The 13,052-nt window shown below is 20.7% G+C and overlaps 3 protein-coding genes across 3 annotated transcripts; all 3 read left to right on the top strand. All coding sequences in view use genetic code 6, as the record gives it.

The window, feature by feature from the left end:
* Nucleotides 1-2,083: 2,083 nt before the first annotated feature.
* On the top strand, nt 2,084-5,024 carry TTHERM_00125170 (hypothetical protein; the record flags this gene model as incomplete). The annotated part of the gene is made up of 2 exons (XM_001016196.2): nt 2,084-4,820; nt 4,933-5,024. 2 exons carry the CDS (start codon nt 2,084-2,086, stop codon nt 5,022-5,024), a joined length of 2,829 nt encoding a protein of 942 aa, XP_001016196.2.
* A 1,826-nt stretch (nt 5,025-6,850) lies between these two features.
* On the top strand, nt 6,851-10,009 carry TTHERM_00125180 (hypothetical protein; the record flags this gene model as incomplete). Its single annotated transcript, XM_001016197.2, has 4 exons — nt 6,851-7,363; nt 7,556-7,918; nt 8,192-9,794; nt 9,916-10,009. The coding sequence occupies exons 1-4, from the start codon at nt 6,871-6,873 to the stop codon at nt 10,007-10,009; spliced, it is 2,553 nt and encodes an 850-aa protein (XP_001016197.2). The 5' UTR covers nt 6,851-6,870.
* A 956-nt stretch (nt 10,010-10,965) lies between these two features.
* TTHERM_00125190 (hypothetical protein) lies at nt 10,966-11,813 on the top strand (the record flags this gene model as incomplete). The annotated part of the gene is made up of 2 exons (XM_001016198.2): nt 10,966-11,707; nt 11,776-11,813. The coding sequence occupies 2 exons, from the start codon at nt 10,966-10,968 to the stop codon at nt 11,811-11,813; spliced, it is 780 nt and encodes a 259-aa protein (XP_001016198.2).
* Nucleotides 11,814-13,052: the final 1,239 nt, after the last annotated feature.

Here is a 13,052-nt window from a genome sequence, read left to right as displayed (position 1 = left end):
ACTTTTGAAAATAATTGAAAAATAAATACAATCAATGTGTTTTGTAAAGTAAATTTAATTATTTATTGATTAAAGAAAGATCATTTAAAATTCTATCTTATTCTTATTTACAGCTTACTCATATTTATTTATCAATAAATTTTAATATTTTTAGATTTAACTAAATAAATTATTACTATTTAGTAATAGTTCATATAAAATTTGAATAAATCTACTCAAATAATATTTACAATTAAGATTTTTATGATTAATTGACATATTATTCCAATTTAATATGTAATTGTGGATTTATTTTATAGTCTGCGAACATTTTAAACTGCGATAATCTACGTGCTATCTATTATTTGTTTTTCACAATTTACTGAAAATTGTTTTTTTCAAAGCAAAAATTTTGTTTTGTTCGCAATTCTCGAGGTTAACTATAATTTTAAATATAATTTTTAGAATCAATATAATTATATGGATTTATATTACAAATTTAAAAAATAATATAAAAGAATATTTATTTGAAATGTAAAAGTTATTGATAACTTGATATTTTTCATTTTTATTGATTAATTTACACTTAATTCAAATTTTAATTAACAATAAGGAATTTTTTTCTTAATAAAATTTTTATAATTAGTTTTTTTATTTAATTTTGTATTTTTATTTTCAAAATAAACAGACTGAAGAAAAGTAAAAAAATGCTTTTAAACTATACTTTTTTGTGAGAAATAAAAGGAATATAAAAGCATGAAAATATAAATAAGCTTAATAAATATTCAAAATAAGTAGATATTATTTTTGGCTATATTTTTTAGTGTTTGATAATCAATTATTTTTTTAAATTTCTATTCTATTTGAAAATCAAAGTTGATACTTTTTTTAGAAACAATTAATAAATAAAAGAGTTAAAATTTATATAAAACAAAAGCTAAGAACTAACATAAATATTTTAATTGAAAATAAATGCTAATAAATCCCATAAATATTTTCTTCTTAAATTTTAAATTATTAATTTTATATGATTAAATGAGTACAAAAAATAGTATTTAAAGTTAATTAACAAAATTAATAAAATTCACTTTTGTATTAACTTTCAAGTTAAATTAATAAAAATATTTATTTATTTATTTAATTATTGTTAAAAATTTATTTATTGCTTTTATCTAAGAAAATAAATGGCGAAAGTAATGATTAAAAAATAGTTTTTTTATAATTGAGAAGCATTTTTTTCAATAAGTTTAATTGCTGGTTTCAAATATGATATCAGAAAAATTTAATAAATTATTTATATTTATACACTTAGACATAACAAGTAATATACTTAAAATTATTTTTATATAAATTTAATTTAAGATAAGAGTATTATATAATGAATGAAGGTTTTTTTGTATTTTATAAAGTATTTATTTTAAATTAAAATAATTTTAATGTATTTAGAGTGTAATTTACTTGAATATTATGATGATACCTTAACTATGTAAGTAAAGGGGAGGAATGATAAAATTATTTATTCTTTGTAAATTCTATTAATTATTATACCTCTTAATTTTTCATTTTGATCAATCAAAAAAAAAGTCAAGCTCCCTTTTATTTTTTTATTAAAAGAAAAATCCCTGAGTATTTTTAACACATTATTTATTTATTAATTTATTATTCATTATACATAAAATTACTGGGATTGTAAAAAATGTGAGGGATTTAAGAATAAATTTGAATTAAGCTATCAACAAGCTAATAAAAGTTTATATAAATGAATATAAAATTCAGAAATAAATAAATAAAGTTAAGAAGATGATTTTACAATAAGCAGAATTTTTATTTAGGTAAATTAATATCTTTATAAACTAATATTCCCCAAAAAAAAATTTACTAACCAGATTTATATAATTTTTATTTGTTCTCTCGCACTATTTTTAATGGTAATATTGATATTTATTTATAAAAATAAAAAGACAAAATAATTTCCCGCTCTAACAAACTTATCAGATTGATATGATTTTTATTTGTTCTCACAGACAAAATATTATTTTAAAAATTAGAATTAAATAATCAAAAAGTTAATAAAAATTAAGTAAATAAAAGAAAGAATAACATAATGAGATAACAATTAGAAAAAAAGATTAGAGAAACATCAATAGATTTTCGCAAGTCTGATATAAAATTATTGTTAGATTTTTTGTAATAGAAAAAAGCTCATCTTGAAATCTAAACTGAAAAAGAGTTTTCAATTAGATAACTCTAAATTAACAATGAGCTGCCTAATGAAATAGTAGAACTTCTATAAATTAAAGTTTATGACAAAATACAAAACATAAAAAAATGCTTAGAAATTTTTTTAACTGATTATGTTGAAGAGCTTGTTGACCAATTAAAAAAATATGCTGATATATTCTCACGCTTATTTAGTCCGAATTTTATTCTTAAAGTGTTTGATTCTTATTACTTAGATGAAGACAAAATATTTTATGTCATAGAATATGAAGACTTCGATTTTAGCGATTTTTGCTGGTCTAACTTATCAATATTATGTGATGCAGTTAAATTCATCAAATAATTTATCTCATATAATTAATGTATTTCTTAAGTTGGAGATTATAATTTTTAATTAGCTTAAATCTAAATTGTATATTAAAAGTAAGAAAACTAGTAATTTTAAACCAAATTAAATGTAGTAAATCCTATTTTATTCAATAAAGTGAGCATGCGTAGAAATGATAAATAAAAAATAAATAAAAATCCTTAATATAAATTAGAATATAGTTTAAAATAATAAATTTAACTCTTCAATTAAGATTAAAATTTAATGATGAGTTTAATAGAAAAAAGTTAATAGAAAGCAGTTATGTCTAATTTAGAAATAATTAAATCTCATGTTTTCGATAATTTAAACGTAGTTGAGGATTATTTTGAATTTTATTTTGAGGATAATTTTTTTGCTTATTTCTAATAAAATAAACTTAAAAAATGTGGTTTTAATATTGTATGCCATAAGTTTGATAAGGAAGATGAAGCAAGACAAATATACCAAAAAGTATAAGAAGCTATTTCAATATGTAACTAATCAAAGACATTAATTACTCCAGTTATAAATAGCTAAATTATTTCAAATAGTCAAGGTTTTTACATTTTATCAAAATTAAACAATTTGAACCAGTACAGAAAGCTAAATAATTGCAACTTTGCTTAAATAGATGAAATTTAAGATATATTAAATAATTTTATTCTTTTAGCTAAGCTTAAAATAAACTGTTAAATCTACTATGATTTTTAATAAAAAAAATTAACAATCGATAGCTGTTTCTATTTTAGGGAATTTCCAATCAACAGAAGTAGTATAAAAAAGGATAAAAATAATTTTACTTCACAATATGGAAATTTAATTAATCAAGCTGCTGATGTTATTCGGCAAAACGTTGTTACTTTTGATATAAAAATTTAGGATTCTATTTAAAAAAAGCTTCTAGACTACTTCTATTCATTAGAAAAAGGTGATTGGCTTGCTAGTGAATAAAAAATTAATAAAATTAATTTATTCTTTGACCAATTAAAAAGCCTTAATTGCTAATTTAAAAAAGAAAATGGAATTAGTTTTAAGCCAATGTTTTTATAGAGTGGATAAGCTCTATAAATAGATGAAATTAAAATAGAATAGTTTATGAAGCTCATTGATGTTTTAAAATAATCTTCATTTGATATCAAATTATTTGACTTAAAATCTTGCTGTAGACTAATGGAAAGCTTTATATTTAGAAATTAAAAGCCTCTGAAAAAACCAACAAAGATACTTATAGAGGATATGTTTGTTGATGATTCTATTTTAAAGAATTTTCCAAATTATCCTATTAACTACATTTAACTAATCAAAACATAGAATGAAAATAAGTATTGCTAACTATTATCTAACTCCATAAATATTTAAAATAATAGCACATTTAGTAATGAAAATGGAGATAATCAAAGCTTCATCAAGCCTTTAAATCAAGGAATGTTTAGTGGTTAATAAAATTAATCTTTATTTAATAATCCTTCTTAGCCACTATTTAGCTCCATGACTAATTAAAATACTAAAAGTGTTTTTAGCAATTAAAATGGAGATAATAAAAGTTCTATCCGGCCTTTAAATCAAGGAATCTTTAGTAATTTAAAAGATTTACCATTGTTCAATAACAAAAATCCTGATTAATCTTTATTAAGCTCTGTTACCAATCAAAATAGCAGTATATTCAGTAATTAAAATGGAGAAAACAAAAGTACAATCAAGTAATCAAATGATGGAATATTTAGTGGTAAATAAAATGAATCCTTATTTAATAATCCATCTTAGACACTTTTTATCATGAATAATTAAAATACTAAAAGTGCTTTTAGCAATTAAAATGGAGATAATAAAAGTTCTATCCAGACTTTAAATCAAGGAATTTTTAGTGATTAAAAAAATTTACCATTGTTCAATAACAAAAATCCTGATTAATCTTTATTTAGTTCTGTTACCAGTCAAAATAGCAGTATATTCAGTAATCAAAATGGAGAAAACAAAAGTACAATCAAGTAATTAAATAATGGCATTTTTAGTGGTTAATAAAATTAATCCTTATTTAATAATCCGTTTCAGTCACTATTTAGCTCCGTTACAAATTAAAATACTAATAACGTTTTTAGCAATTAAAATAGGGATAATAAAAGTTCCATCCTGCCTGTAAATCAAGGAATTTTTAGTGATTAAAAAAATTTACCATTGTTTATCAATAACAAAAATCCTGATTAATCTTTATTTAGCTCTGTTTCCAATCAAAATAGCAGTATATTCAGTAATCAAAATGGAGAAAACAAAAGTACAATCAAGTAATTAAATGATGGAATTTTTAGTGGTTAAAAAAATTAGTCATTATTTAATTATCCTTCTTAGCCAATATTTAGCTTCATAGCTAATTAAAATACTAATAGCGTTTTTAGCAATTAAAATTTGGATAATAAAAGTTCAATCCAGCCTTTAAATCAAGGAATTTTTAGTGATTTAAAAAAATTACCATTGTTGAATAACATAAATCAAGATTTACCTTTATTTAACTCTTTTACCAATAAAAATAGTAGTATATTAAGTAATCAAAATGGAATTAACTAAAGTTCTATCAAACCTTTAAATGATGGAATTTTTAGTGTTTAACAAAACTAGAGCTAAGGCAACTCAGTAAATTCTGTTAATCTAAACTTACATGATAAAAATATAAATTTTACTAATATTCTAAATGACCAAGAAATATAATTATTAAACTAAACAATCAAAGAATAAATTGGTTAATATTTGAATTTTATTAATAATAACTAAACCCAAATTGACTAAAATTTAGTAAATGAAATATTCACTGAGATATAAAAAGTGTTTTCCATGGAATCTTTGAATTTGAAATTATTTAACACTATTTATTGCTCAAAATGTTACAAGTTTAATTTTGAACTAGATTAAGCAGCTTTATTTTAGTTTACACATATATAGTACTATAAACATGTCATCTAAAAAGAGTTGAATTTTACTGATGACTCTAGATGTTTAGATATATTTACTAATAAAGCTTACAATTAACTAATCAGAAGATTTAAAAATCTGAATTATTTAGGAATTCAATTTATTTAATGTGAAAGCACTTTAAAAGAACTTAAATCGTAAGAAGATTATTTTAACTTAAAAGAGAAAAAGAGTCTATTTTTTATTAGAGTTCATAACATGCCTCCAGAATATCTAAATCTTATTTACATTTAACTATAAAAAAATAAAAATAGTATTAATACGATTTAGATTACCCCATAAATTTTTAATCGTAATCAATTTTTAAAGCTAAAAAGATTAGTTGTTTAATAAAATTTTACTTATTGATTTTTAATTATATAAAACTAAATTTATAAATTAAATTTATTTTTTTTAATTTTATTTTTCGTATTAGCTTGATTATAACTAATTTATGACTCCTTACTTTTTAAATATTCTTTTAATTTTATTTTTATAGTTGAAAATTTACAAAAAAACTTTATATAATATTTTTATTTATTTTTTAAAAGATTTTATTTTTATTAATTTTAACTTTTAATTAATTTTCTTCTCTTTAAAATTTATTTACTGAATAAAGGAAAGTGTAAACTAGCACATCCATTCATTAAATAAGATATTTGACCTTTTCATAGGTATTTTATAAAGTTGATCTTTATATACATCAAATATTTATATCATTGGTATCATTCAATAGAATATTTAACATTAAATTAGTTTTATAAAATTTATCTCTTTTTTTCTCTAATATCCATACCATTGATATCATTCAATAGCATATTTAACTCATCATAAATTAATTTTATAAAATCGATCTCTATAAAAATCAAATATCGATATCATTGATACCATTCAAGAGCATATTTAACTAATCATAAATTAATTTTATAAAATTAACTATATAATACCAAAAATAAAATAAAATTTGAATCTAAAATAATTAAAATTATTATCTGTTTATTATATATCAAATTTCCATATCATTGATATATTTGAAAATAATATTTCACTCACTCATCTAAAATTATTTTATAATTTTTATCAAAAACAAAGCCATACTTCCTTTTTATTTTTTTATTAATAGAAAAATTAAAGGAAAATACATTATTTATTTTTATTACTCCATAATATTGACAAATCAGATTTATATAATTTTTACACACTATTTTTAATGATAATATTGATATTTATTTACATAAATTAATAAAAATAATAATTTCCCTCTCAAACAGACTTATCAGATTGATATGATTTTTATTTGTTCTCACACGGACAAAAGATTATTTTAAATGTTAATATTAAATAATCAAAAAATTAATAAAAGTTAAGTAAATAAAAGAATGAATAATAAAATGAGATAACAATTTGAAAAAAAAATTAGAGATACATCTATAGATTTTCACAAGTCTGATATAAAATTATTGTTAGATTGCTTGTAATAGAAAAAAGCTCATCTTGAAATCTAAACTGAATAAGAGTTTTCAATTAGATAACTCTAAATCAACAATAAACTACTTGATGAAAAAGTTGAACTTCTCTAAATTAAAGTTTATGATAAAATTCAAAATATAAAAAAGTGCTTAGAAATTTTTTTAACTGATTAAGTTGAAGAGCTCGTTTGCCACTTAAAAAAATATGCTGATATATGCTCTCGCTTATTTAGACCTGCATTTATTCTGAAAGTTTTTGATTCTTATTACTTAGATGAAGACAAAATTTTTTATATCATAGAATACGAAGACTTCGATTTTCAAAGTACTATTTGTTACAATAGCTAATAAATTGTATGTGCTGCAGTTAAATTAATCAGATAATTTATCTCATATAATTAATGTACTTCTTAAGTTGAAGATTATAATTTTTAACTAGCTAAAATCTAGTTTGAAATATAATTTGCATATCAAAAGTAAGAAAACTAAAAATTTTAAATCAAATTAAATGCAGTAAATCCTATTTTACTCAGTAAAATGTGCCTGCGTAGAATTGATAAATAAAAAATAAATATAAATTCTTAATATAAAATAGATTTTAGTTTTTTATAATAAATTTAACTCTTCAATTAAGATTAAAATCTAATGATGAGTTTTATAGAAAAAAGTTAATAGAAAGCAGTTATGTCTAATTTAGAAATAATCAAATCTCATGTATTGGATAATTTAAACGTAGTTGAGGATTATTTTGAATTTTATTTTGAGGAAAACTTCTTTGCTTATTACTAATAAAATTAACTTAAAAAATGTGGTTTTAATATTGTATGCCATAGGTTTGATAAGGAAGATGAAGCAAGACAAATATACCAAAAAATATAAGAAGCTATTTCAATGTGTAACGAATCAAAGGCCATAATTACTCCAGTTATTTATAGCTAAATTATTTCAAATAGTCAAGGTATTTACATTTTATCAAAATTAGACAGTTTGAACCAGTATATAGAACTAAATTAATACAAATTTGCTTAAATAAATGAAATTTAAGATATATTAAATAATTTTATTCTTTTAGCTAAGCTTAAAATAAACTGTTAAATCTAATATGATTTTTAATAAAAAAAACTCATAATTGATAGCTGCTTCTATTTTAGGGAATTTCCAATCAACAGAAGTAGTATAAAAAATGATAATAATAATTTTATGACACAATTTGACAATTTTATTAATCAAGCTGCTGTGGTTATAAGACAGAACTCTGTAACTTTTGATATAAAAATTTAGGATTCTATTTACAAAAAGCTTCTAGACTACTTCTATTCATTAGAAAAAGGTGATTAGCTCGCTAGTGAATAAAAAATTAATAAAATTAATTTATTCTTTGACCAACTAAAAAGCCTCAATAGCTAATTTGAAAAAGAAAATGGCATTAGTTTTAAGCCAATGTTTTTATAGGGTGGATAAGCTCTATAAATAGATGAAATTAAAATAGAATAGTTTATGAAGCTCATTGATATTTTAAAATAATCTTCATTTGATCTCAAATTATTCGACTTAAAATCTGGTTGTAGACTAAAAGAAAGCGTTATATTTAGAAATCAAAAGCCTGGGAAAAAACCAACAAAGATACTTGTAGAGGATAAGTTTGTTGATGATTCTATTTTAAATAATTTTCCAAATTATCCTATTAACTACATTTAACTAATCAAAACATAGAATGAAAAAAAATCTCCTTAACAATTATCTAACTCCATAACTATTTAAAATAATAGAAAGTTTAGTAATCAAAGTGGAGATAATCAAAGTTTGATAAAACCTTTAAATCAAGGAATTTTTAGTGGTTAATAAAATTAATCTTTATTTAATAATCCTTCTTAGCCAATGTTTAGCTCCATGATTAATTAAAATACGAAAAGTGTTTTTAACAATTAAAATGAAGATAATAAAAGCTCCATCAAGCCTTTTAATCAAAACATTTTTAGTGATTAAAAAAATGTACCATTGTTTATCAATAACAAAAATTCTGATTAACCTTTATTTAGCTCTGTTACCAACCAAAATAGCAGTATATTCAGTAATCAAAATGGAAATAACCAGAGTTTCATCAAGTAATCAAATGATGGAATTTTTAGTGGTTAATAGAATTAATCTTTATTTAGTAATCCTTCTAAGTCACTATTTAGCTCTGTTACAAATTAAAATACTAATAGCGTCTTTAGCAATTAAAATGGGGATAATAAAAGTACCATCCAGCCTTCAAATCAAGGAGTTTTTAGTGACTAAAAAAATTTATCATCTTTTAATAACAAAAATCCTGATTAACCTTTATTTAGCTCTGTTACCAATCAAAATAGCAGTATATTCAGTAATCAAAATGGTAATAACCAAAATTCCATCAAGCCATTAAATGATGAAGTTTTTAATTGTTAACAAAATGAATCCTTGTTTAATAATCCTTCTTAGAGATTGTTTTGCCCCAAAACCAATCAAAATGATATGTTATTTAATAAATAAAATTAGGTAAGCCTTTTTAATGGATTAAATACTTAAAATTAAACTACTAATTAGTCACAGTAAATGAATTAGGTTATATTTAGCAAGTAACCAATCTAGCCAATTTCATTATTTTAAAACTAGAATTAAGACAATTCAGCAAAGTTTACTCTAAACTCACATGTTCAAAATTTAAATTTTACTAATATTCTAAATGACTAAGAAATATACGAATTAGAATAAATAATGAAAGAATAAATTGGATAATATTTAAATTTTATTAATAACCAAACCCAAATTGACTAAATTTTAGTCAATGAAATATTCACTGAGATATAAAAAGTGTATAATATGGATACTTTGAATTTGAAATTTTTTAATACTATTTATTGCTAAAAATGTGAAAATTACTAGTTTCATCATGAACTAGATTAAGCAGCTTTATTTTAGTTTACATATATATAGTACTATAAACACATCATCTAAAAAGAATTAAATTTTACTGATGACTCTAAATGTTTAAGTACCTTTTCTAACAAAGCTTACTATTAACTAATGAGAAGATTTAAAAATCTGAATTATTTAGGAATTCAATTTATTTAATGTGAAAACACTTTAAATGAAATTAAATAATAAAAAGATTATTTTAACTTAGAAGAGAAAAAGAGTCTATGGTTTATTAAAGTTCATAACATGTGTGAAGAATATATAAAATAAATTTACATTCAATTAAAATAAAATAAAAATAACATTAATACTATTTAGATTTAACCTAAAGTTATTAACCGCATTAAATTTTTAAAGCTAAAAAGATTAGTAGTTTTATAAAATTTTACTTATTGATTCATAATTATATAAATAGTTAACTAACTAATAAACTAAATTTTTTTTTTTTTTAATTTTTATTAATTTGATCGTAACTATTAATTGTTAAGTAACACATGCATACTGTTATCAAACCTTTTAATTTTTTTATTCTTTTATTATGTTAGGAAAGAGGGCAAAAAAAAATATATATTACAATAAATTTAATTAAATTAGTATGCTTTTGTTATAGATAATACAGAAAATAACAATAAAAAATTATTTTTTGCAAATAATAAAAAAAAGAAATTTATAAAAAAATAATAATATTTTCTTAAAATAATTAAAATTAAAAAATTTTTGTCTGAAATTACATATTTATAATATCATAAAATAAATATTATTTAATTAAATGTAAAATAAAATTATTTAATTAATTAATCTAATGTTTAGCAAATCCAGGATTTAAATTCTTACTTTTCCACATCCATATGAATTTAATACCTGGAAGTGCTAAACATTTTTATTTATTAGTTGAATCAAACTATTTTCAATCTGATTTTTATTTGGGTAGATTAACCGATAAACTAATTTCCCACTAATCTTGATTATTAAATTTATCATATTTTTATTTGTTGTCTAAAATTATTTTCAATCGTAATATTGATATTTATATTGGCAAATTAATTTAAAAGATAATTTCCCGCCGTAATGCTGATAAATCTTATATAAAAAAAGATATTAGCTGTCTCTATAAATTAACATTAAATAATCAAAAAATTAATAAAGATTAAATAAGGGAAAGAAAGTAAGCATAAAAAAACACAAATGAGACAACAATTTGAATAAAAAATTAGAGATACATCTATAGATTTTCACAAATCTGATATCAAATTATTATTAGATTATTTATAAGAGAAAAAAGGTCATCTTAAAATCTAAACGGAATAAGTGTTTTCAATTCGATAACTCTAAATTAACAGTGAACTGCCTGATGAAAAAGTTGAACTTCTCTAAATTAAAGTTTATGACAAAAAACAAAACATAAAAAAATGCTTAGAAATTTTTTTAACTGACTATGTTGAAGAGCTCGTTGGTCATTTAAAAAAATATGCTGATATTTGCTCACGCTTATTCAGGCCAGCATTTATTCTGAAAGTTTTTGATTCTTATTACTTAGATGAAGACAAGATATTTTATGTCATAGAATACGAAGACTTCTATCTTTAAAATTCTAGTTCCTAAACTAACTAATAAATTGTATTTGATTCAGTTAACTTAATCAGATAATTTATGTCATATTATTAATGTGAAAATGAAGATGAAGATTATAATTTTTAATTAGCTAAAATCTAGTTTCAAATACAATTTGCATTTATACAATAAGAAAACTCATAATTTTAAGTCAAATTAAATGCAGTAAATCCTATTTTATTCAGTAATATGTCCATGCGTAGAAATAATAAATAAAAAATAAATATAAATCCCACAAACAAAAAATATTCAAATGCTAAATAACAGTTCAATTAAGATTCAAATTTAATGATGAATTTTATTGAAAAAAGTAAATAGAAAGCAGTTATGTCTAATTTCGAAATAATAAAATCTCATATATTGGATAAATTAAATGCAGTTGAAGATTATTTTGAGTTATATTTTGAGGATAATTTCTTTGCTTATTGCTAGTAAAATAAACTTAAAAAATATAGTTTTAATTTTGTATGTCATAAGTTTGATGAGGAAGAAGAAGCAAGATAAATATATGAATAAATATAAGAAGCTATTTCAATTTGTAATGAATCAAAGATAATTATTAATCCAATTATTAATAGTGAAATTATTTCAAATAGTCAAGGTATTTACATTTTATCAAAGGTAAATAATTCAAATCTCTGTGGTGAGCTAAATTAATGCGAATTCACTTAAGTAGATGAAATTTAAGATATGATAAATAATTTTATTATTTTAGCTAAGCTTAAAATAAATTGTAATTACAAGTATGATTCTTAATAAAAAAAACTCAAAATTGATAGCTGCTACTATTTTAGGGAATTTCCAAGCAGCAACAGAAGTAGTATAAAAAATGAGAAAAATAATTTTACTACATAATATGATTATTTTATTCATCAAGCTATTGAGTTTATAAGAAAAAGCTCTCTAAATTTTGATTAAAAAAATTAGGATTATATATCAAAAAATGTTTTAGACTACTTCTTTTCATTAGAAAAAGGTGATTGGCTTATTAGTGAATAAAAAATCAATAAATTCAATTTATTCTTTGACCAACTGAAAAATCTCAATAGCCAATTTGAAAAAGAAATTGGGTTTAGTTTTAAACCAATGTTTTTATAGAGTTGCTAAGCTCTATAAATTGATGAAATTAAAATAGAATAGTTTCTTAAGCTCATCGATATTTTAAAAAAATCTTCACTTGATATCAAATTTTTAGACTTAAAATCTGGATGTAGACTAAAAGAAAGCATCATATTTAGAAATTAAAAGTCATATGATTAAAAGAGAGAAATATATATAGAGGATAAGTTTGTTGATGATTCTATTTTAAAAAAATTTCCAAATTATCCTATTAACTACATTTAACTTTTCAAAACATAGAATGAAAAAAAACCTTCTTAACTATTATCTAACTTTATTACTAATTAAAATAAAATCATATTCAGTAATTAAAATGGAGAAAACCAAAATTCTATCAAGCTATTAAATGATGAAATTTTTAGTAGCTAATAAAATTTATCCTCATTTAATAATCCTTCTTAGTCACTATTTAGCTCGATGACAAA

The sequence above is a fragment of the Tetrahymena thermophila genome, assembly GCF_000189635.1.
Source record: "Tetrahymena thermophila SB210 genomic scaffold scf_8254645, whole genome shotgun sequence".
Classification (NCBI taxonomy): domain Eukaryota; phylum Ciliophora; class Oligohymenophorea; order Hymenostomatida; family Tetrahymenidae; genus Tetrahymena; species Tetrahymena thermophila.
This window is presented reverse-complemented; position numbering and strand designations above follow the sequence as displayed.